The 25,347-nt window shown below is 41.5% G+C and overlaps 1 protein-coding gene across 3 annotated transcripts in view; it reads right to left on the reverse strand.

The window, feature by feature from the left end:
* The window catches only part of edil3a (EGF-like repeats and discoidin I-like domains 3a), a 339,454-nt gene that overhangs the window by 133,307 nt on the left and 180,800 nt on the right, over positions 1 to 25,347 (reverse strand). For all 3 annotated transcript variants that reach the window (XM_062050941.1, XM_062050942.1, XM_062050939.1), the window contains one exon: positions 18,926 to 19,107. In XM_062050941.1, the coding sequence (XP_061906925.1) occupies positions 18,926 to 19,107 (182 nt within the window). The remainder of the gene's footprint in view (positions 1 to 18,925; positions 19,108 to 25,347) is intronic.

Here is a 25,347-nt window from a genome sequence, read left to right on the forward strand (position 1 = left end):
TTGAGCGAATTGGCATGGACCTCGTCGGACCATTTCATCCGAGCACCCAGGGATATCACTTTGCGCTAGTCTGGTGGATTACGCAACGCGCTATCCTGAAGCAGTGCCGCTGCGCTCCATCTCTGCAAAGAGTGTCGCGCAGGCACTGTTTTAAGTTATCTCCCGAGTTGGAATCCCGAAAGAGATTTTGACTGACCAGGGCACGTCCTTTATGTCACGCACGTTAAAGGAGCTGTACGGATTATTGGGAATCAAATCCATTCGGACCAGCGTTTACCACCCACAGACTGATGGGCTGGTGGAGCGGTTGAATAGAACCTTGAAATCCATGATCCGGAAGTTCGTACACGAGGACAAACCAAATTGGCATAAATTGTTGGATCCCCTGTTATTTGCAGTGCGGGAGGTTCCCCAGGCCTCAACAGGATTTTCTCCATTTGAGCTGTTGTTCGGCAGGAAGCCGCGAGGGGTACTGGACCTAGTTAAAGAAAGCTGGGAGGAAGGTCCAAGCCCCAGTAAAAAGGAAATTCAGTACGTCATGGACCTGAGAGCAAAACTCCACACATTAGGGCACTTGTCACGTGAGAATTTGCTCCAAGCCCAAGAACGTCAGCAGCGCCTGTATAACAGGGGGACACAACTCAGACAATTTTCACCGGGAGAGAAAGTACTTGTATTACTCCCAACATCCAGCTCCAAATTACTCGCCAAGTGGCAAGGACCGTTTGTGGTTACACGACGAGTAGGTGACGTGGATTATGAGGTTCGGCGGGCTGACCGGGGCGGGGCGACACAAATATACCAACTCAACCTACTAAAAGGTTGGAGGGACGCGGAGCCTGTCTCCATGGTGACGGCGATAGCGGAGAGCGAGGAGCTGGGGCCGGAGGTTCCCCCCTCCCCCCGGCCCTTCCCTCTCCGCTGTGATAATCATCTGACGCCGTCACAGAAAGCAGATGTGGCCAATTTGCAGCAACATTGTGCTGACGTGTTCTCCCCCCTGCCAGGCCGCACGAACCTCACCCAACATCACATAGAGACCAACCCAGGCGTGACGGTGAGGTCTCGGCCCTATTGGCTGCCCGAACACAAGCGCAAAGTAGTTCGGGAGGAATTAAAAGCAATGCTGGAATTGGGGGTAATAGAGGAGTCACACAGTGCATGGTGCAGCCCCATAGTTCTGGTAGGGAAGAAAGATGGGTCTGTGCGGTTCTGTGTGGACTACCGCAAGGTAAATGCTGTGTCACGTTTTGACGCCTACCCGATGCCCCGGGTCGACGAGCTCCTGGACCGGTTAGGCACTGCTCGTTTTTTCACGACACTGGATTTGACTAAGGGCTACTGGCAGATTCCCTTATCTCCAGAGTCTAAGGAAAAAACGGCATTCTCCACTCCGGAAGGTTTATACCAATTCGTGACCCTTCCGTTCGGCTTGTTCGGTGCGCCTGCCACATTTCAGAGACTCATGGACCGGGTGCTGCGTCCCCACGCGGCATATGCTGCCGCCTATCTGGATGATGTCATCATCCAGGGGAACAACTGGGCGGAGCATGTGCAGAGGGTGGGAGCGGTACTCGAGTCCCTGAGGTGGGCGGGGCTCACCGCCAACCCGGCGAAGTGCGCGGTTGGCCGGAGGGAGGTACAGTATCTGGGGTACCACTTGGGGGAAGGTCAGGTGCGGCCTCAGATAGACAAAACCGCAGCAGTTGCGGCCTGCCCGACCCTGAAGACGAAAAAGGAGGTGAGGCAGTTTTTAGGGCTGGTGGGCTACTACCAGAGGTTCATTCCCCGGTTTGCGGACCTGACCAGCCCACTAACTGACCTCACCCGAAAAGGTGCTCCAGATCTTGTCCAGTGGACGGAGCGGTGCCAGCAGGCATTCGAGAAGGTGAGGAAAGCACTTTGCGAGGAGCCGGTATTGCACATGCCTGATTTTTCCCTCCCATTTTTTTTGCAGGTGGACGCGTCGGGCAGAGGGCTTGGAGCTGTTTTATCCCAGCAGAAGGAGGGCAACGACCGCCCCGTGCTGTACATCAGCAGGAAACTATCAGAACGAGAAAGCCAGTACAGCACGGTGGAGAGGGAGTGCCTCGCCATCCGGTGGGCGGTCGGTGCCCTCCGGTACTACCTGCTGGGTTGCCCGTTCAGCCTCTGCTCGGACCACAGGCCTCTCCAGTGGCTCCACCGCATGAAAGATGCCAATGCGCGGATCACCCGTTGGTATCTCGCTTTACAACCCTACCATTTCAGAGTGATCCATAGGCCGGGGGCGCAGATGGCCGTGGCGGACTTCCTCTCCCGCTCTCATGCGGGGGGGGGGGGGGTAGGCGCGGCCGGACGATGTCCCGGCCTAAGTCTGGCGGTGGAGGTATGTGGGAGAGGGTTGTGATCAGCGCACTGTTGGAGTAAAGGTCAGCGCCCCTGTCCATCAGACAGGGGCGTGGCATGGGCTGACTGAGAGACACGGCTGGCAGATGATTACTTTACGCAGGTGGTACGTGTTAGACTGAGCATCTGTTGTCTTTAACAGTGAGCGGCCGGGTGCAGGAGAGGAGGAAGGAGTGAAGGGACTGAAAAGTCAATTATGTATATATATTGAAAACCAAAAAAGAGAACATTATTAAAACCCTGTCAACTCTGCGCAACTGTTTCCAGCGTGATTCTGTGGGACTGTGAGTATAAAAGCTTACAGGGCTATATAAATAATATTTGATTTATTGCTTGATTGATTCGTCTCGTATTCTTTTGAGTTTAGAATGATCACTGTTCCGAAAGAGCACAGCTTGTAGGTTCAATGTGTACAATGAAATATCTTAGTTGCTCTAATAGTAATATGTTTACCTAAGTTTAAATTGGGGTATGATGTTAATGTCTCTTGTTTTCTTGTTAGCATTTAAGCCTGCGAGCTGGCGCCAGTCAGTCTGTGAGTTATCAACGTGCGATTATCAATCACGGTTTAAAAAAAAAAAATATATATATATATATATATATATATATATATATATATATATATATATATACTGCGATGAGGTGGCGACTTGTCTTCCGCCCGATTGTAGCTGAGATAGGCTCCAGCGCCCCCCGCAACCCCGAACGGAATAAGCGGTAGAAAATGGATGGATGGATGGATATATATATATATATATATATATATATATATATATATATATATATATATATATATATATATATATATATATATATATATATATATGTATATATATTTTACAGTAAAATTTAGTAAATGCAAAGTTTTTACTGTAAAATGGACAGTCTTCTTAAAACAATTTATATAATTAATAATGAAATCCAAAGGGCAAATTCATACATTATTTGCTGTTGAAAGCGGCCCTCTGATGGCAGCCATAACTGCCATGTGGCCCTAAATGTGTGCGATGTGGCCACCAGGTGTGAATGAATGATGGGTTCTCACTTCTCTGTGAAGCGCTTTGAGTGTCTAGAAAAGCGCTATATAAATACAATCCATTATTATTTATTATTATTATTATTACATGAAAAAGTTGGACATCCCTGGTATCTGACAGCTAAAGTAAACAGTGGACCCCTCCCAATTTGTCACGTTTCATGTCTCAGGTAAACTACAACGAATGGGGCCATTTGAAACTCCTTCCTACTCTAGTATTCAAATGACCCTTTTATTAAAGAAGAAGCCTTAACTGAGGCAAAAGGTGGAACCAGTTTCTACAGTATAACATGCATGTTTTTACGTTCCAATTAATACAGCCTAAGAATATTGTCCTTCCTCATGGTGGTGCGATGCCTTGTCAAAAGAAGATCATTCAAGAGCACACCTTTTCTTGCAGCTTCAACCAAGGTTTTAGAATTAATTATACATAAGGACACTACTTATTGCTTCAGTGCTGCAGTGACCCACTCTTCCCCATTCAGGGGATTTGTTCCCTCCACAAAGAGGGATACTTCTTTCACTAATTAGACGCCTTGTTACTAAAAGGCCACTGCCGAGGTAATTGGGGTGATCATTCACATTTTTAATGAGCACTCAGAAAAACACCTCTTACACTTCAGTACTAATGGTGATGCATATATTTGTTTGATCGAGACATCTTTAGAAACATCCTGCTAAGACTTTGCTTAAAAGACTTGCATGACCCAATTGGAGGGAAAACGGTCACTATGACAATTTCCCTAAAATACGTCTGCTTGTTACAGGATGGGAAAAAGCCCCAATGTCCTGGAGAACCTGCAGCGCAATTGCTATTTATGGGTTTTATATATTGGGTAAAAAAAATTCAAAAAAAAGTTTTTACATAATCATGAAAATCATTGTCTTAGTCAAGTGGTTCTCAAATGGGGGTACGCGTACCCCTGGGGGTACTTGAAGGTATGCCAAGGGGTACGAGAGATTTCTTTTTTAAATATTCTAAAAATAGCAACAATTCAAAAATCCTTTATAAATATAAATAAAAACCTATCTTATTTTCCAAATAGTTCAAGAAAGACCACTACAAATGAGCAATATTTTGCATTGTTATACAATTTAATAAATCAGAAACTGATGACATAGTGATGTATTTTACTTCTTTATCTCTTTTTTTCAGCCAAAAATGCTTTGCTCTGATTAGGGGGTACTTGAATTTAAAAACAATTCACAGGAGGTACATCACTGTAAAAAGGTTGAGAACCACTGCCTTAGTCAATACGTTTCTCAAATGATCCTGCTAGAAATAAGCTTTCTACTAGTGATGTGTGGATCAATGCTGAGTTATCGATACCGCCACTAACACATCTTTATGCTCGAATATAGATACTCAAATCAAAATTTTGATACATTTGATACTTCAGTTCAGGGGGGCCAAAACTTTTTCCATCAAAGGTCGCATACTGAAAAATCAGTGTATGTCGGGCCTAAATTGATATTTGTTTTATTTTTTGAAAATGTTAAAAACATTTGTTTTTCCCTCATGTAAGAAAAGAATAAACATAATAAATAATAATAATAATTATAATAATAATAATAATGTGATAACTGCATAACCGAGTGTGTCGGAAATTCTGCCTATGCAAAAATAATAATGCTCAGCTACTCTTTTAACAGTTTATTATGGTCGTTGTCACTTTTCAAATTAATCCATGAGTTGGTATTATTTTATTTTTTATATAACCAATTTACTAACATTTGATTATATTTTTTGAGCTTAGTAGTCACCTGAAATGGTTTTCACTTTACAGGTGTGCTTGAAGCTCATCAAGAGAATGCCAAGAGTGTGCAAAGCAGTAATCAGAGCAAAGGGTGGCTATGTTGAAGAAACTAGAATATAAAACATGTTTTTCAGTTATTTCACCTTTTTTTGTTAAGTACATAACTCCACATATGTTCATTCATAGTTTTGATGCCTTCAGTGACAATCTACAATGTAAATAGTCATGAAAATAAAGAAAATGAATTGAATGAGGAGAAGGTTTTTGCTTGCACTGTACATAAATACACACATATATATATATATATATATATATATATATATATATATATATATATATATATATATATATATATATATATATATATATATATATTAAAACAAAACTTTGTGTTATAGGTGACAAAGTATATTATTAATTAGTTTAAAATGTTCAGCTTTTTTTCATTACATTCCGATTTTTTGCTGTTTCTTCTAACATTTTTACTGTTGTTTTTGGATAGATATTTTTTATTTGAAAATACACCAATCAATCAATGTTTATTTATATAGCCCTAAATCACAAGTGTCTCAAAGGGCTGCACAAGCCACAACGACATCATCGGTACAGAGCCCACATACGGGCAAGGAAAAACTCACCCCAGTGAAATACACAACTTTTTTAATTTTAGCAGACACGTTAGGTAAATTTGCACAAAGAATCGGTATCGGATCAGCATCGCTGATACCATCCTGAATTTTACTTGGTATCGGATCTGAAAGAAAGTCAGTGGTATCGCACATCACTACTTTCTACGACACATGTAAACAGCATATAATGCTGAGTGCGATGCACTCGTTCTTCTGGTGGTCATTCCAGCTTGACAATGAGGTGGTATTTAAGAGAATGTGAGGTGGTGACTTGTCCAGGGTGTACCCTCCCTTCCGCCCGATTGTAGCTGAGATAGGCTCCAGCGTCCGCCGCTACCCTGAAGGGATGTAAGCGGTAGAAAATGGATGGATTGATGGATGGATGTGCATATTTTTTTATTAATCGTGTACGTGTCTCGGCTGCACGAGTTTGATGAGGTTTTGATGCCATAGTCCTAATAGCACAAACACATCTTTGTTGTTCATTGTTGTTGTTTTTACCTGCTGTTGCGTACATTCTTCTCTTTTTTTATGGTCACATGATGGCACGGCGATGTCATCGTTATCAAAACATATTGTTTTGCTTGTCCACATGATCACAGGGACGTTACGACCAAGGTTTTATGTTTCGTCGAATCTAATACCAATCATCCATGACAGAGTGAGATCAAATGGTACTGCTCACATTTATTAACTGTACATTCTTAACTACTACTTGTTTAAATCCTTTGTTATTGCTCTCAAAGTCTGCTTGTGTCCAGGGAAGTATTCCCTACGTTTGACAACAGTAAAACAAAATAAGAAAAAAAAGATCTACTGAAGACTTAATCACTACCCTTGGTATCGACATCACCATTTCATGGATCGATTTGCCCTCCTCCTACGTATCATTACAATATTGACACACCAACAGTTGTTTTCATATTATCCTAACTCCAGACTCTTATTAATCTACTTATTCATTTTCTATGAACTGCTTTCCTTCTGCTGCAACACAGGTCCATCTACACTTCTTGAACTTTACTAAGGCCCTATTTCTTCTGTTGTTTACAGATAGCTTAGCAGTTAGCTTAGCTCTTAGCTCACTCTCGGTGGGTAACATGTTCAGCATGGTCCTCCAGTGATAATATTAAGTGATAATGACGGCGTGGCGAAGTTGGTAGAGTGGCTGTGCCAGCAATCGGAGGGTTGCTGGTTACTGGGGTTCAATCCCCACCTTCTACCATCCTAGTCACGTCCGTTGTGTCCTTGGGCAAGACACTTCACCCTTGCTCCTGATGGGTGCTGGTAGCGCCTTGCATGGCAGCTCCCTCCATCAGTGTGTGAATGTGTGTGTGAATGGGTGAATGTGGAAATACTGTCAAAGCGCTTTGAGTACCTTGAATGTAGAAAAGCGCTATACAAGTATAACCCATTTATCATTTATTTATTTATAATAGGGCTGGGCGATGTGGCTGAAGATTGTATCACAATATATGTTTTTTTTATATTGATCGATATCGATAATTATTGATACTTTTTATGACTTATTTAAGCCTGCCAATAAATACAGTAAATTAATTTCCAATTTACCAAGAGTGCTAATTATCAGTGGAGAAAGTGTCTGGTAGCCAGGTCGGATGAGTGCGGCTAAGGTAATAAAATAATGAAAGTAGATTTAAAGGTTGTTGCATATTTGTGACACTAGATGGCAGTAGTGTATAAGCTATTAAACTCTACACAGGGTAGTTTGGGAAGCTACTCATAAAACCTACACATTGGAAGTGTCAGTATGTTGCTGAACCGTCTGCATTAAAACCATCAAAACTAAAGACACAATTGTGTTATTGAGTTGATACATCAAGATATCACAGTTTCTCTTTTCACTCCATGCAGAGAATCCACAGCAAGGCAGGAAGAGGAACATGGTAGTTGATCATGTTACGTGATTGGCTGTTAGCCTGTCCCTCCCATTGCTCAGTGACACTTACTGTTTGCTTCTTCCGTCCAAAAAATATCAATCTTTATTGAACATTTTATCAAACGCATTTTATATTGATATCGATTATGTATCTATCCCGATATATACTGATATTGTTTTATCGGCCCAGCCCTATGTGGTAAGATACTAAGAAATGCAATATATTTGCAGTAATGGAGGGCATTATTATTAGCTTAGGGGGGCAGCTCCACACAGTACGGAGACACACAATCAGCTGCTAGCTGCTTGTCAGCTGGGGGACTAAAAATAAATAGTGTCAGCCAGAAGCATTAATCAAAATGTATTAAAAGGCATTAATCGGCAATGGCGGTCACAAACTTTAAAACAAATAAAATAACAAAAATCTATCTGCGTGTTAACAAACGTTCCTACTCTGGAGTCTGTTCTTAAAATAGCATTGTTTTAGGCCTCCCCGTGGCAATGTGGACTTTGGACTTAGACTTAGACTTCCTTTATTGTCATTCAAATGTGAACTTTACAGTACAGATATCAAAAACATTTTGTTGCATTAGCTCGTTGTAGTGCAGGATTAAAGAGCAAGAAAGTGCAGAGGGTTTACATTTACAAAATAAGGTGCTGATATAAATAAATAGATTACTGTACAGATAAATATATTGCACTTTTACATATGTTATATTGTCATTATAGTCCAGTGAGTTAATCCGTTTTTTGGGGGGAATTGAGGGGATTATTTTGATGCGTTCAAGAGTCTTTACTGTTTTTACATAAACAGGGCTTACGTTTTGTTGATCGACTCAATGAAATTAAATATCCAACTAATTGTAATTTTTTAAACATCTTAATAAAATAGCAGATGTTCTTAGAATATTCTGAACTTCTGCTTTGATGTCAATGTTGTTTTAAAAAGATGAATGATGGACTCAGCAATTTTCTTCTCATACTTCTCAAAGCTGATGGCACCTTGTTGTTTTTTCGAGCAAACAAAAAACAAATTAGCGCCTCTGCTGGTTGCAGCCGAGGAGTGCAGTTAGGACACAATAAATTAAAAACAGTCAACGCATTAATTGTAATATCTATTCAAAAAAGTTACCTGGAATGGAACGTGTTTTGCTTTAGGCAGCAATGACAAAAGTTTACAGAGTTAATCAAAACCTCACAGGATAATTAAAAGATCTCTGTTGCCCTTGAAACTATACTTGCCACGTAAGTATCATTCCTTTTTGGTGTCAATTTATCGGTGGGAAGAAGGGAGGCAGGTGGAACGAATGTAGCAGGGGGGGAAAAGGCAGGAAGTGCAGACAGAAAACTAAAGCATTTTATATTCCCAAACTGAAAGTCTCATGAGAAAGGAGCACACTGTGAAACTTCTGTGACTTTTGCAATAACAACTTTCAATGACAATGACAGCAGCACTGAAAACTAAAGAACTATGGATTCTATTAGAGAGAACACAATAACACAGGTAAGAAATGGTTGGCTGAGGAGGATGTAGCATTATTTCTGCAACATGAAGCCACTTTAAATGCCGTCCAGATGTTCCACTATGTATCACAACATTTTTGTATGGAGCGTGATTAACAAAAATATTTTCTTTGTTGTAACCACCAAATATTTATCCAAAAGTTCAGCATGAAAGCAATCACAGTCTTTACATAAAAAAAGGCTAAATTATGTGTTTATTTAACATTTTTCGTTACTATTCAGCCCCATAATCAAGCAAAATAATAATTAAAAAAAGGCGCTGCAAAGAAAGATTAATAAAGTCAAGTGGATTTTGTTCCTAGTCATTGTAGCGACCAGGTTGTTAAAGTTAAGGAGTTTTGTGACTTGAAACTGAGTGCACCACCGGGCTAGTGTGTTTGTGTGTGTTGTCAAATGAGTAGAATTCCGCTTGTTGCTTTGACTTTGTTAGGATCTATATGCTCTTGATGTTGTGTATTTTGCTCTTTGGACTGCAAAATTGTGTGATTTCTGTGGTGCTTTTTTGTGATCTTTTGGATCCGAGGGCGCCATGACCATGTTTGCACAGGCTTCCTGCCACACTGGAGTCGGAGTAAATAAAGGTGTTGAAATAGTTTTGTGTTGTTGTTGTTTGTCTAAGCATGTTGCAGTCCTATGTGTACAAAAATGAAACATTTCAGTTGTTTTCTTTGTGTTTTACTTTTGTAGCTGTATGTAGAATTGGCGCTGCTGATTTGGCAGCAGTTGGCATCAGCTATGTGCTCTTTCATTGTCTTTTATGTCATTTTTCTTCTTTAATTTTTCCCTTTTGTTTTCATACCAAGATGGCGCTGTGGATGGCCGCCACAGTACTGCACAGTCTACCAAGTCAAATTGCTTGTGTTAAACATACTTGTCCAATAAAGCTAATCGTTGAATAAAGCTAAAAATGTTGATCCATCACTCACTTGTTGTGTTTTTTTGATAGACAGTACTGTATGGTGCTTTATTTTGCCTTCAAGTTGGGGGTTAAATCACCAAAATGATTCCCGAGTGTGGCCACAGCTGCCGCTCACTGCTCCCCTCACCTCCCAGGGGTGGAACAAGGGGATGGGTCAAATGGGGGGTAATTTCACCAAACCTAGTGTGTGCGTGCGTGACTATCAGTGATACTTAAAAAAAAAAAAAAAAGTGTACAAACGTACTAAACTATGGACTTTTGTCAAGGATGAAACCTATTATTCATATTTACATTGCATTCATATTGCTTCAATACAGGACATCAGGAATAAATTCACAGCGCTTCACGTTTTCCACATTTTGTTATGTGGATTATGTAAAATTATGTATGTATTATGTAAAATTGCTAGGTCTTAAAAAATGTGTTTTGCAGTATTTACAGTAACATTACAGGCTGTTAGCAACGTGCACGGTGTCGTGTTCCCAGCCTTCTTCAAACAATGGGATAAATTCATTGTTGTCTTTAAAATTCTACAGACAATGAGATTTTTTTTTTTTTTAATTTAGCAATTTTTTTTTTTTTTTTTTTTTTAAACATAAAAAATTAGCAATTCAGAAAGTACAGAGACATCCTGGATACAAATGCTTCCTATCCAAACTGATGGAGCATGAAAGGTGCTGCAAAGAGGAATCGGCAAAATTACACAAAGATGGATGTGCCATGCTAGTAGCATCCATCCATCCATTTTTCTACCGCTTGTCCCTTTTGGGGTTGCGGGGGATGCTAGAGCCTATCTCAGCTGCATTCGGGCGGAAGGCGGGGTACACCCTGGACAAGTCGCCACATCATCACAGGGCCAACACAAATAGACAGACAACATTCACACTCACATTCACACACTAGGGCCAATTTAGTGTTGCCAATCAACCTATCCCCAGGTGCATCATATTTAAAAATAATTGAGGCTGTAATTGCTGCCATGGGTGCATCAACAAAGTGAATAGGCTTTTTGATTTTTTTTTTATTACATTTTCTAAATGTTTTTCAAAATACCTTTTAACATTGTCATTATGAGGTCTTGTTTGTAGAATTTTGAGGACAACAATGAATGTATTCCATTTTGAAATAGGGCTGTAACATAACAAAATGTGAAAAAAAGTGAAGCCCTTTGAATACTTTCTGGATGCACTGTATACATTTTTTTTTCTATTTTACAAATGTTTCTTTTATTTTTAGACTGTACATAAAACAGTCTAACATGGAATGTTTAAATCGCACTGCAAAAACACAACCATCTGTACTAACAAACACCGAATCACAAACGATTTATATCACATTTGTGTCTGACTATTATTCTATTAACTGCTTAACATCTATTCAATTATGCATGGACTTTCACAGGTGATTTGGGCTTTTTCAATCCCGCCACAGTGCCGGTTGGAGCCATATTTTACTGATATTGGTCAGACCTGCGGTATATTTCCCCGGAGGGTTCAAATGCAATTTTATGTGTGAGTTAGTTGTAGAGATGGCTGTTGAGAGAAGAGAAAAAACACAACAACACTCTTACACGGCTTAGATGTGTGAAGAGAAACAAGTGCACGAAGCAACACAAACAAACAGTGCACGGGGGCTTGTCGGCAACTCTGTGATGTATTATTCAAAGTCTGTTGCTTTTGTGATTCATTTGTTGAAGTTCAGAGGGAAAAGCTCAACTGGCTGACACCCAATGAAGCATCGTGCACAGGAAAAGACGTTCCAATAGCCTGAAGAATGCGATCTCTTTACATATGGCGTTGTCATCTGTCGGTATTACCTGCTTCACCTGACAGACACACAAAGCTACGCCGTGTCATTCTATATACTTCAAAGGCAGCCCACACCACTGATATCCCTTTACGTGGTGCTCATGTGCCACATATGTAAGCCCTCATGTGGAAACATACAATGCATGCTCAACAACACACATGGCAACATTGAAGTAGTGTTGTCCCGATACCAATATTTTGGTTCCAGTACCAAAGTTATTTCAATAATTTTCGGTACTTTTCGATACTTTTCTAAATAAATGGGACCACAAGAAATTGCATTAGTGGTTTTATTTTAACAACACATTTTAGGGTACATTAAACATATGCTTTTTATTGTGAGTTTGTCCTTAAATAAAATAGTGAACATAAGTTAAAGTACCAATGATTGTCACACACACACTAGGTGTGGCAAAATTATTCTCTGCATTTGACCCATCACCCTTGATCACCCCCTGGGAGGTGAGGGGAGCAGTGGGCAGCAGCGGTGGCCAGGCCCACATAATTTTTGGTGATTTAACTCCCAATTCCAACGCTTGATGCTGAGTGCCAAGCAGGGAGGTAATGGGTCCCATGTTTATAGTCTTTGGTATGACTCGGCCAGGGTTTGAAGTCACAACCTACCGATCCCAGGGCGGACACCCTAACCACTAGGCCACTGAGTAGGTCGTAGAACATACAAGACAACTTGTCTTTTAGTAGTAAGTAAACAAACAAAGGCTCCTAATTTAGCTGCTGATATATGGAGTAACATATTGTGTCATGTATTATTCTATTATTTTGTTAAAATTATTAAGCACAAGTAGTAGAACATGAATTATTATTCTACTTGTTCATTTACTGTTAATATTTGCTTACTTTCTCTTTTAACATGTTCTATCTACACTTCTGTTAAAATGTAATAATCACTTATTCTTCTGTTTGATACTTTACATTAGTTTTGGATGATACCACAAATGTGGGTATCAATTGGATACCAAGTCGTTACAGGATCATTCATTGGTCATATTAATAATAATGATAATGGATTAGATTTATATAGCGCTTTTCTAAACACTCAAAGCGCTTCACAGAGAAGTGAGAACCCATCATTCATTCACACCTGGTGGTGGTAAGCTACTTTCATAGCCAAAGCTGCCCTGGGGTAGACTGACGGAAGCGTGGCTGCCAGTTTACGCCTACGGCCCCTCCAACCCCCACCTATCATTCATTCACCAGTGTGAGCGGCACTGGGGGAAAGGGTGAAGTGTCCTGCCCAAGGACACAACGGCAGCGATTTGGATGTCAAGAGGCGGGGAGTGAACCTGCAACCCTGAGGTTTCTGGCACGGCCGCTCTACCCACTACGCCATGCCGCCCCCATATTCAAAGTCCTCATGTGTCCAGGGACATATTTCCTGAGTTTATAAACATAATATAATTTTTTTTTTTAACGAAAGCAGATGTTGTGAAGCCAAACAATATCGACGTAATCATAGTAGTATCGACTAGATACGCTCTTGTCCTTGGTATCATTACAGTGGATGTTAGGTGTAGATCCACCAATGGTGTTTGTTTACATTGTGACGCCGGTGAGCTACGGTGTGTAGTGAAGCATGTTTAGCTATTCCTCGTACTGCAGGGATGATACTTGTAAGAAACTTACTTTATTTGTCGCCATGGAGGCGAGGATTAGTGATTTAGAAGTAGCTAAAACACTGCAGACTGTGGCTAGTCTTTAGCCGATAGCTAGCTAGCCATGTCTTAAAGCACCTCTTCCTGTGGGCGTTTCAGTGTTATAACTTCTCCTTTATCTTTAGTTTTTAAGCCAAAATGCGTCCATTCTCACTTTTTTTTTGTCTACACACTGTGTCTGTTTGTAAGTACTCCGTGATTGTGCGCTGTCGAACATGCTCCTCTGTTTGTAAAACCAGCAATGACATGACAGGGGCGCGGGGGGGTGGAGGACCGGTACTTTTCAGAGGTGGTATAGTACCGAATATGATTCATTAGTATCGCGGTACCATACTAATACCGGTATACTGTATAACCCTACATTGAAGCCTAACAAACTTTAATATCATGTCCCCTTCAACATCTGCATGTGTCAAGCACCTCGTCTCCCGCTTATGTTCCCTGTTTCTTTGACTTGTGCTTTCCTTTCAAAAATGCATTTGTCTCCCGGTTCTACCACTGTGTTTCCACCGTGCAGTAGTATAATGGAGACACAATAAATTGTTTTTATTTAACAGATCGGTAGGTCATGAGTTCAAAACCGAGTCATAACAAAGACTATAAAAATGGGACCCATTACCTCCCTGCTTGGCACTCAGCATCAAGGGTTGGAATTGGTTGTTAAATCACCAAAAATGATTCCCGGGCGCGGCCACCGCTGCTGCTCACTGCTCCCCCCACCTCCCAGGGGGTGATCAAGGGTGATGGGTCAAATGCAGAGAATAATTACGCCACACCTAGTGTGTGTGTGACAATCATTGGTACTTTAACTTTTTAACTTTAAATGTTGTATCTTTTGCATCCACCGCCTTTTATTGTCCTTTGTACTTCTTGTTTATGAAGTTATGCTAAAGATGCAACTGGAGTTGTACGGTATACCAGTACTAGTATAGTATCGCGGTACTAATGAATAAAAAAACGGTACTATAGTCTGTTTGAAAAGTACCGGTTCCCCGCCCGGGCACGACGGCGTGTCGTCACATCGTGACATTGCTGGTTTTACGAGCAGAGGAGCATGTTCGGCAGCGCACACACATAGAGTACTTACAAGCAGAAACAGTGTGTAGACAGAAAAGGGAGAACGGACGCATTTTGGCCTGAAAACTAATGATAAAGGTGAAGGAAGACGTATTAGCATATTTTTGCCTTTTTTAAATAAAAACATATGCATTAGAGGAAACAGTGTGATGTCGTATTAACCACGCCCCTAAACCCGCCTCCACCACCACAGGTATCTTGGCGATCTAAAGGAGACCCTGACCGTGATATAAAATATTCATATCGTTAAATCGCTAAACACAGCACTTCCTTATTATGCACCAATCAGAGCAGACACATCCAAAAAACACTGAAAACTGAGTACCAATGCGCGTTAGTCAGTTTTTGGAACTTTATGTTCTGTTTTGTTGCTGGTTTTGACGCAATGATTATGACAATTTTTTCAATCTCCTATTTTCCATGTGTTACTCAGTTCTTCCTCATTTTGTTTACATTGTTTAAGTGTTTAATTTAATAATCCGTTCAACTTGAATGTCATAAAAAAATTAAAAAAAATAAAACGCATTGCATTAATCATGTGTATACCTAGGTTAATTTATTTTGACTGTACCTTAACCGTGGATGGTTCTATTAAAGGCGGCACAAGTTGTTTTACGGCCAGTGATCAGGTCAATGCTTGCTGGCAAATTTCACTACAGATTAAAATTTAAATACAATTTTAACAGGTTTTTTGCAAATAAATGACCCACATTCAATTAAGACATTTTAAAAATGTTCCTGTATGACAGTCTGACAATAGAATTGCACTTGCGTTCAAATATTGGTCTCTTTTAACCTGTGATTAATCATAATAAATCCAAATTCAGAATTTGATGATTAATCTGATTCAACAAGTGTAGAATTTTACAGCACTAGGAAAATTACAAAGGCATTGTTCTGTTTACAAAAACTTGTTTTCCCTTTTTCATGTACCCGCGAGGCTACCGTTTAAGCATCGGCACCGTTTTAAAACTACCAATTTGGTACTGGTCTAGGTTAAAACGTAAACAATACCCATATCTAGTCTTCTTCTGACTAACCAAAACCCACTCAATTTATGAATGACTTCCACATTCGGTTGATACCTAATCAAGCTAAATTTCACAGTTAATGTTTTCCTCAGTCGTCGTATGGTCAATTATAGGAACTGTTGCAATTAGTTGTATCTGGTAGTGAATCGGTTATTTGGGTTGATTGTTTGTTTCTTGTTAATTAAGGTGAAACACATTTACAGTTGAACAAATCCCATTCAATTAATATGGGTATTTGGCAGTTTAGGGCTGCTGGCGCATGTTTAATTATTTGTAAAAAAAGCTATATTTGCAATCCGGTGAGCGATCCAAGGTGTAGATTGCCTTTCAAATCCAACAGCAGCTGTGATAGACCCCAGCTTCCTGTTACACTGAATAGGATAAGTGCGATATGATGGGTTACACCAGGGGTGCCCAAATTTGGAAATATATAATTTATTCTTATTCATCAAGTACTCTGACTTACTGCACATGATGGGCTTAGAACAGGCCTTGGCAATTATTTTGACTCGGGGGGGCCACATTTAGAGAAAAAATGTGTCTGGGGGCTGGTATATCTATTTTTAGGAACACTAATACAAAACCTCACAATGATGTCTGATTGAATGCGAAAGACGTTATGACAGACCGTCTTAAAAATGGAATGGAAGTTTAAATTTTTTTTAATGGATGAGACACCCAGAATGTACATGAAAATAAAGAATGTGGGATTTACAATATTAACGATGAACGATAAAACACTGAATATTGACAACATATGAATGTCACACCCCCTCTGGATCGAAATATTTTACAATCAAGCGAAATGCAACAAAAATGCAACAAACACAGTGAAATATGAACGCGAAGGGTAAAAAATAAACCCATTTACAAGCTGATGTATCTGACATATCACTAGGCTTTACAACTTTGTTGTAAAAATCTCCTTCCGCGTTTGTCCCTGGCCGCTCTGGAAACACTCTGTGGAAATGCTCCCCACCCACACTGCTTGGTGCCTTGTCTGAGCTGCTGTGACTTAGATGACCATAGTAGGTAATTAAATTACCATAGTAACTAGTATATCATGCAAAAGCGCAGATTCCAACCATTGAATTACTTTGTGTAGTTCAAGACTTACGGTAATTTGAAAACATCACTGCACATCATAATGGCAGCTACAGTTATGATCTTAAAGATCTAAAAAAAATTATTTGGGAATGTCCGATGGGCCAGATTGAAAAGCTTAATTTGCCCAGGTCTGGCTTAGAAGAACAACAAGAATGTTAAACCGACTGACATTTAATTGTGATGGATTTGAGTGAACTGTCTGTGTCATATTTTACAATTACTGTAGTGAGTTTGTGTGTGCCTGTGGTAATATAACTATCCATCCACATACCCCCCCCCCCCCCCCCATAAAATATATATTGAATAAAAATACAACAAAAGGTTGACATATGTAATGTGGCTATTCTTCAACAGAAACATTAATAATAGCCCTTTTATATTTTGTGTTTCTCCTACCTTTGACTGCATCTGCTATTAGACATGAACTGTTGTTTATTTCCATCAACTGATATATAACTCCCAGCATTGCTAGTAGAGGTGGGTCAAATAATTGATCTTTAGATGCATCGCTATTTGGACATGGACAATTATAAAATTGATTAGTAAATGTCAATAATTGATAATCCATCCATCCATCCATTTACTAACGCTTGTCCCGTTCGGGGTCGGTAATCAATTCATTTATTGTATATTTGGTTGACTGCAGCGAACCACCACAACAAGAGATCCGACCAGCTCCTTCATTATAGGGCATCAATGTACAAGTTTTGCACACATTTTCATGAATTCAATAAACATGATGGGAATTTCTTATTACAAATGCACTGTTTTTAAAAGTTGCAAGTGATAAACGCCTATTTAGTGACACGGAAATAAATGTAAAACTGCATCAATATACATTAACTACAGATGCATCAATAATCGATTTTTAATCAAATTGTAGCTCCTGAATCATAATAATAATCGAATCGTGAGGTGGCCAAAGATGTGCACCTCTTAATGCTAGCATTAACGAAATATGTTCATATTGATAAATATGTGACCATAAATGACAATTAAATCTACAAACATTGACAACAATAAACAAACTGCTGCTGTGGAAATATCAAAGGGGAACAACACTTTTTTGGAATTTCGCCTATTAATTTTGCCTACCGTTCACAATCTATATGAATCTATGTACAGATGTATTTTTTTCTAATGCGTTCTAACTCGTAAATAAATGTAAATAAAAGTCTGCTTATAAAGGAGTCAATGTGAGGTTCTCTATTCCGCCCATAAATCCTTTTATGAAAAGATTCAAAAAGCGCCAGCAATACTCTATTTACATTTCGCGACTTGAATATTAACCAAGTATTAGCGATTCCCAGAGCCCCAAAAAAGTCTGTGGGCTATAGAGCGTTTTCTATTTGGGCTCCAGTACTCTGGAATGCCCTACCGGTAACATATAGAGATGCTACCTCAGTAGAAGCGTTTAAGTCAATCAATCAATCAATCAATGTTTATTTATATAGCCCTAAATCACAAGTGCCTCAAAGGGCTGTACAAGCCACAACGACATCCTCGGTACAGAGCCCACATACGGGCAAGGAAAAGTCCCATCTTAAAACTCATTTGTATACTCTAGCCTTTATATAGACCCCCATTTTAGACGAGCTGATCTGCCGTCTCTTTCCTCAATAAGCTTGTGCTGACTGTATTGACATCATGACTGCTTTCACACATCGGAGCTCGAAAGTTTATTCTCAATCATAAATAATGCCTATTACCTGGATAGTAGAAGGATGATGACATAAACTGACAAGTTGGTACACTTTGGCGTCCAATTTAGACCCAGAAATGGCATGAAAGACACAAAAAGACGCTTCGTCTGCATTTGGTTTCAACCACCCTTTTTTTTCTGGAGGATTACGACTCATTTAGATTAACATTCTAGCAGTCGGCATCCTAATGACGGCAGTTACCATAGGCTCCATTGTAAGCAGACTTTCAATCACATGTATTTACTATTTATGTGTGCTTCTCTTACATAAGGGTTGTGAATGATAAGCCAAAATTCCCCCCAAAAAGTGCAGTTTCCCTTCAATAAATGGTCTCGACTTGGCTTTATGTGTGTCAGGTGCCCAGTGTATTTACCTGAATCCATGGCCATCTGTCATTCTCAGCTGCAGTCCACGCATTGACCAGACCTTTTCTGTTGAGGCGTGCGAAGTACGGGTACCACTTCTGCAAGCCAAACAGAGCCCGGTGGGTGGAGGAGGCTGTTATCTGCTGGTTGGAGATTATGCCGCCTTCCATGCCCAGTGGTCCAGAGCATTCTGAGCAAAAGACGCAGAGGAGCATGCTGTCATGTTCCAGCTCTTAAAAATACAATATGTGCAACTGCTTGAAAAACAAATGTTGATCTTGGAAACACTCCAGACAATGCACCCAATTTGTGAACACACATGCGTGGTGAAGCATTTTTCCCATTTTTTCCCTGTATGCTCAATTTGCACCTTCAACTCATGGCTGGTGTTTGAGAGATTGTCAGGTCACAACTGCGAGCCTTACATCTTTACAAAGTTCATTTCAGAGCACATTTATAATAATGAAGGTAAATATTAAAGTAGCTGAAAATAAGGTACAAGGTACGCAGAATTCAATATTTTGTCAACAGCCTCTGAATATCAACATAAACTTGCAGTTGGATTTGCAGTACTGTACATCTTTTTTTGACAAGCAAATGTCCAAAACCACCGAGAACTGGTCTGCAGCAAACTTTTGGGTCACAACCCACCAATTGACAATTACATAAATTTCACATAGGGTTACAGCTAAAAATAGCAAGTCCATTACCATCCTAGGCGATGGAAAATCTGTTCATTTTCCACTTAAGTTGGCAAAAGTATGTACTTTCAGGTACTATTTTTACTACCTGTGCTGCCAGGGTTCTACGTGTGCCCAGTTAATACGGCTGCATGAATAATCGACATTGAATTAGCATCGATAGTGCGATAAATAACTGCACGAGGCGGCATTTCAGTGACCGACACAGGCCTCAAATTTTAACTTTTTAAGGCCAAGGCTAGTGTTGCCTTAAATGAAGGAGGGCTCATATTTTTACATTTTGATAGAGGGAGGTATTTTTCTAATTACTTATTTATGTTTTTAAGTTATGTACATTTATATGTACATGTAGATGCTGTATCGGTACAGATCCATTAAGAGTTTGAGCAGAAATATGTCATATAGGAATTAACTATACACAATAAAACATTAACAAAACGATGTGTCACATGAATGGTTTTTGAAGTAACACCTTTGTGACATGGAAAAAAACCCAAGAAATGTAAAAAAAACATGGCATTTACTTTTTGATATTAATATAAAACTCAAAGCAGTTTGGCTAATGAAGATGAAGTCTAATAAACAAGCTTTGTTATTTTCCAACAACGCCTCCTTGCAGTTCAGTGCAACAGTTTGGTCAACAAAAATAAAGAGGAGTGGCACCTCTTACAATCGAATACATCATTTTTATATGCTGTTGAGTTTGTTGCTTTAAAACGAGACTAGCAAAAACAAAAGTATGGTCTGGAGTGTCATGTGTCGATGTAACAAGAAAAGAAAGGATCCAGTTCCAGGGAGCTGTTTTATTTACGACATTAAAGCTACTCCAAGTGCTAACTGCTAGCCTCAAACACATACGCAGAATGTGTAACATGAAAACGTGCGGCAGCCTGTACATAAATGGCACAGAACAGCTCCATTTCAAAAAGAGAGGTAAAACAAAAGTAGTGAAAGAATATAAAAAATTATAAACAAATACCGTGACGTCGTTGGACAAGCAGAAATGAACAAATCCAGTTTTTTTTACAGTGCAAGTCACTACAGTGAGCATGTACACAGTAACACTCTAATCCGAATGATGATCAGATTAAACAAATGTCCATGCACACATGGCTAGTGACCAAGGCCTTGCTTGGCTCTATTGTACACGCTGCAGTATTATAGTCCGCAGTCTCCACTTTGCTGCAGCGGTCCATTTTCCATGTATCCCCAAGAGTTCTCTCTTTATCAGCATCGCAGCCAACTTTTCAGCGCTTTTAAAGACCCGGTGGCCTACACACTATTAAAGTGAATGGAGTGAAAAAGTATTGATGTTTTCTTTCTGAGAAGATCGTTTTCCTCCTTGTTTCACATAAAACAATATAGACATCTAAGTTCAAAAGGTTATAGGCAACACATTGAAATGGTCTCATTTGTGAGCTAAAGACAACAGCGGGGTCGATTTATTTGTCAATGTACATATGCATACACTACATTATTAGGCAGACAAAGCTCTCTTGAAGCATGCAAACAAACAGTGAGAGTATTATGTGATATATCTATGCATTTATCATACTCAAATAGAATCGCTGAAAAGACAATTAAATATACACTCTGCATGTTGTGTTGCACACCACACAGAGGCAGACCACACACATGCAGACAGGCAAGGAGTCAGAGTGATGATGCTTAGCTCAAGGGTATGTTGACAGTTGGGATTCCGACTAGCAACCCTCGAACAACTACTGTATTTTTCGGACTATAGGGCGCACCGGATTAAAAGGCGCACTGCCGATGAGCGGGTCTATTCAGGTCTATTTTCATACAAAAGGCGCATTAAAGGGTCATGTTATGATTTGTTTTCTAAATTGAAAACACTTCCTTGTGGTCTACATAACATGTAATGGTGATTCTTTGGTCAAAATGTTGCATAGATTATGTTTTACAGACCATCTTCAAGTAGCTTTCTGAGAATCTCTTCAGGATGCGCCGTTTTGTGGGTGGTCTTATTTACGTGGCTCACCTTCGACAGCGTCTTCTCCCCGTCATCTTTGTTGTAGCGGTGTAGCGTGCAATGACGGGGGTTGTTAGAAAGGTTCCCAAACTCCGTCCACCTTAAGAGACTGTTATGAGCCGTCCACCTTAAGAGACTGTTATGAGCCGTCCACCTTAAGAGCGCAAGGCATTGTGGCGTGCTCATTCATTCTACCCACAACAGAGCACAGAGCGGTGAATGCACGTCATTTACATTTGCTGCCTATATATATAAAACTTATAATATTGTACAGCACTGCGGTGCCGGGTGCGTCACTGACGAACGTAAGTTCATTATATAGTTAAGAATTCTAATGTACACGTTTAATTGCCTGTTTGACTTCTCTGCATTTGTTTGTTTCGATGCTAGTTGAAAGTAATCCATTACTTACTTGCGCGCAGTGTGCCTTGTTTACAGCGTCTAGACAATGTAATTCATGTACCAGTTCTTTATCTCTTTAAAGAGAGCATTTGCGGACATTTGTGCCTTGTACATGGAGGCAAGCATCTATTCTGCACGGCAGGTCACAAGTACCATGTTTACGTGCCTTCTGTAGCGTGCAGTGACACCTTGTGGTCTAGTTAAGACATTTAAGTTCAGTTAAATGTTGGGATGATGTTATTTGAGTGTTTGGTTTGATGCTATCCTGCAGTGTGTATGGCAGGGCTTACTGTTTACTGGTGAAGCTAATGTTTACTAAATGCCAATTATTACCGGTATATGCTATATTGTGTATCCATGATATATTATTGCATTAAGGTGATATGTGCTATTACTACGTAGGCTATGGTATTTTATACTAATTGTTTATTATGTTCTTATCTGTTTACTACAGAACCACCAATACTAGCCAGTGTTGTACCATTCAACTAATCCATGCCTGTCAACCTGCCTACAAAACAAGTAAACTGCCCTATGCCAAACGAACTGTCCTGTCCATTGTGTCCTGACCGACGCCCCGGGGGCGAATGAGACTACCTTTATAGAACCATACAGTCCTTTTATAACTCTCCACAACATTGTGGTCCTTCGAGCCGGATAGCTTCATTTACCCCTGGACATTATGGACTTCGAAGGATTAGGAGCACGGCCTAGGCGTCAGACACGCCCACCAACCCACTTTGATGATTACCAGCTCAGCAACATCAGGCAAAGACACAGGCACGGGCATGAAGAAGAATGGTTATCTCACGAGAAGGAGGGTGCAGCCAAGTCAACCCCCCCATACTCTACCCCCGCTCTCTACTCCCATCAGCTTAGGCGAGATGCTGCTTGTCATGAAGAGGACCCGTACGAACCAGAGTGGCAGAGGTACAGGTCAGACACCCAGCTAGCCCACCTACAGCATGTAGAGAGAGAGACAAGGGAGGAGTTGACCCGAGAACCAACCCCAATCCATCATTCACCTCAGGAACTCTCTCTAAGAGATGAAGTCAGTCAAATACTGAGAAAAAGCGCCATGCTACAGCAGTCACAGCTGACCGTGCAAGTTCATAACGAAATTAAAAGACTGACTAACACAGTAATCAACCTTCAGCAAGGTACACCACGACCCGCCAGTCAACTCAACCCCAATTCTGTATATACCGAGGATGAAGAGGAGTGGCCTGAACCCCCTCCACCATGGCCAGACACAGCGGCCCTGGAACGTCCGCCAGGTCAACCAGTCATGGACCGACTAGATCAGATGATGGTTGAGCTACAGCTGATAAGGAGCCAGACCTTGTCAGCTAGCCACCGCAAGGTGTCACCAGCTAAGGTTGGCAATAAACCACAGTACCTTCAAACCCGGCAACTAAGTAGCGAGCCTTGTCCCCCCTACATGGCTCACACCTACACCAGTCCTACACGCTCTCCAGAGGAACCTACCTACATGGCACGCTATCCACCGCAACAGTTGCCACACCACTTCCAGCGTGCTGTTCAGCCCCCACACCAGAGACCTGCGTATCACACCACTACATCAACAGTGCTGCAACACCAACCACCGGCTCAGGCTCCTCCCACCAGAGCTATGCCCCACGTTGCAGAATATGCACCACAGCAGCTGCTGAACCAGTACCAGCCACACTATGCACAAGTACAGTATCTCCCTCGTGTAACTCCCTCCTATGCAACCACTTATACGTTTAGCCAGCCTGGGTACATGCCAGTGTCCACACAAGCAGCCCCGTGGATGCAGAGACAGGGCCAGCAAACCCCTCCTCCACCACGCTATGAATCAGCAGCTGCAGCTGCTGAACAGACCTACAGAGGCCCACGCCCGACCATACCAAACTTCAGTCACTACGACCCAAGCGAGTTTGCCCGTTTGAAAATAGCCCTGGAGAACCTCCTGCCTACAGAAGGGACTGAAATGTCCAAGTACCAGATTCTGGTAGACCATCTGAGGCTTGAAGAGGCAAAATTGATAGCAGATGCCTATCTCAACTCCCCCACGCCCTACACTGACACCATGTCAGCACTCAATGAGAAATTCGGCCAGGCCCACCAGATAGCCCTCAGGAAGATAGCCAGTGTGCTAGACTCACCTGATGTTCGCCGTGGAGACACCGCAGCCTTTGGGCGGTTTGCTCTCCATGTTCAGTCATTGGTTGGCCTACTTAAGTCGTTGGTCACTGACGGTGAAGTGGAGCTTCGCTGTGGATCTCACGTGGTGAGACTGTTAAGCAAACTACCCGCAGAGCAACGGGCAGACTTTCGTCGGACCACCTTTAAGAACCCCGGGACTGTTCCCACCCTGTGTGATCTAGCCCAGTGGCTCCAGCACGAATCCTGGTGTCAGGATTTCGACGGACAGACACTCATAAGAGAAAAGGAAAACCAAGTGTCCCGGTATGAGGGTCGCCAGGGACGGCGACCTGTTACCGTCCTCCATGGATCAAAGGACTCTGAAGAAAATGATGGACATACTAGAGCCTCAGAGGGAAAGAAGGGGAGAGCTAAGCCCTATTGCCCTTTCTGCGAGAGCGATGAACACTTCCTCAGCCAGTGTACAGAAGTCACAAAGCTAAACAAAGAAACTCTCACTGAGTGGATAAAGGCCAACAAAAGGTGCTGGCGCTGTGCACGGCCTCACCAAGCCGCTCAGTGTGACTTAAAGAAGCCCTGTGGCATATGCCAAGGGAAACATCTGCAGGTCCTTCACGACGTAAATGATCGACCACCAAGACCAACAAGCAAGGAGGAGAGCTGCCTGGTGAGCTCCGCCACTGAGGTTCTGTACGTCGACCGTCCTTCAGTCCACACTAGGGTCTTACTGAAGGTCGTCAGAGTGCTTCTTCGTCACGGAAATCGCACTATAACCACCTACGCCATCTTGGATGACGGGTCCGAAAGGACCATGCTCCTGCCAGCAGCTGCCCGAGAACTTGGCTTACAAGGCACACCTGAGGACCTGCCCCTGAGAACCATTAGACAGGAGGTCCAGACCCTCCGTGGTTCTGCGGTATCCTTCCACATCTCTCCTGCTGCTGAGCCAAAGACTAGCTTCCTAGTCTCCAGAGCCTTCACCTCAGGTCGCCTCGGCCTAGGCGAACAGTCATACCCGATGGACCCACTCCAGAATAGGTACGCCCACCTGGTCGGTTTACCAATCAAGCCCTTCCACAGTGCCAGACCCTTAGTACTCATCGGCTCCGACCACCCACACCTGATCACCGCTATCGAGCCAATCCGACTGGGCCTGCCAGGTGGGCCTGCTGCCGTCCGGACC

Source organism: Entelurus aequoreus, linkage group LG06, assembly GCF_033978785.1.
Source record: "Entelurus aequoreus isolate RoL-2023_Sb linkage group LG06, RoL_Eaeq_v1.1, whole genome shotgun sequence".
Lineage (NCBI taxonomy): Eukaryota > Metazoa > Chordata > Actinopteri > Syngnathiformes > Syngnathidae > Entelurus > Entelurus aequoreus.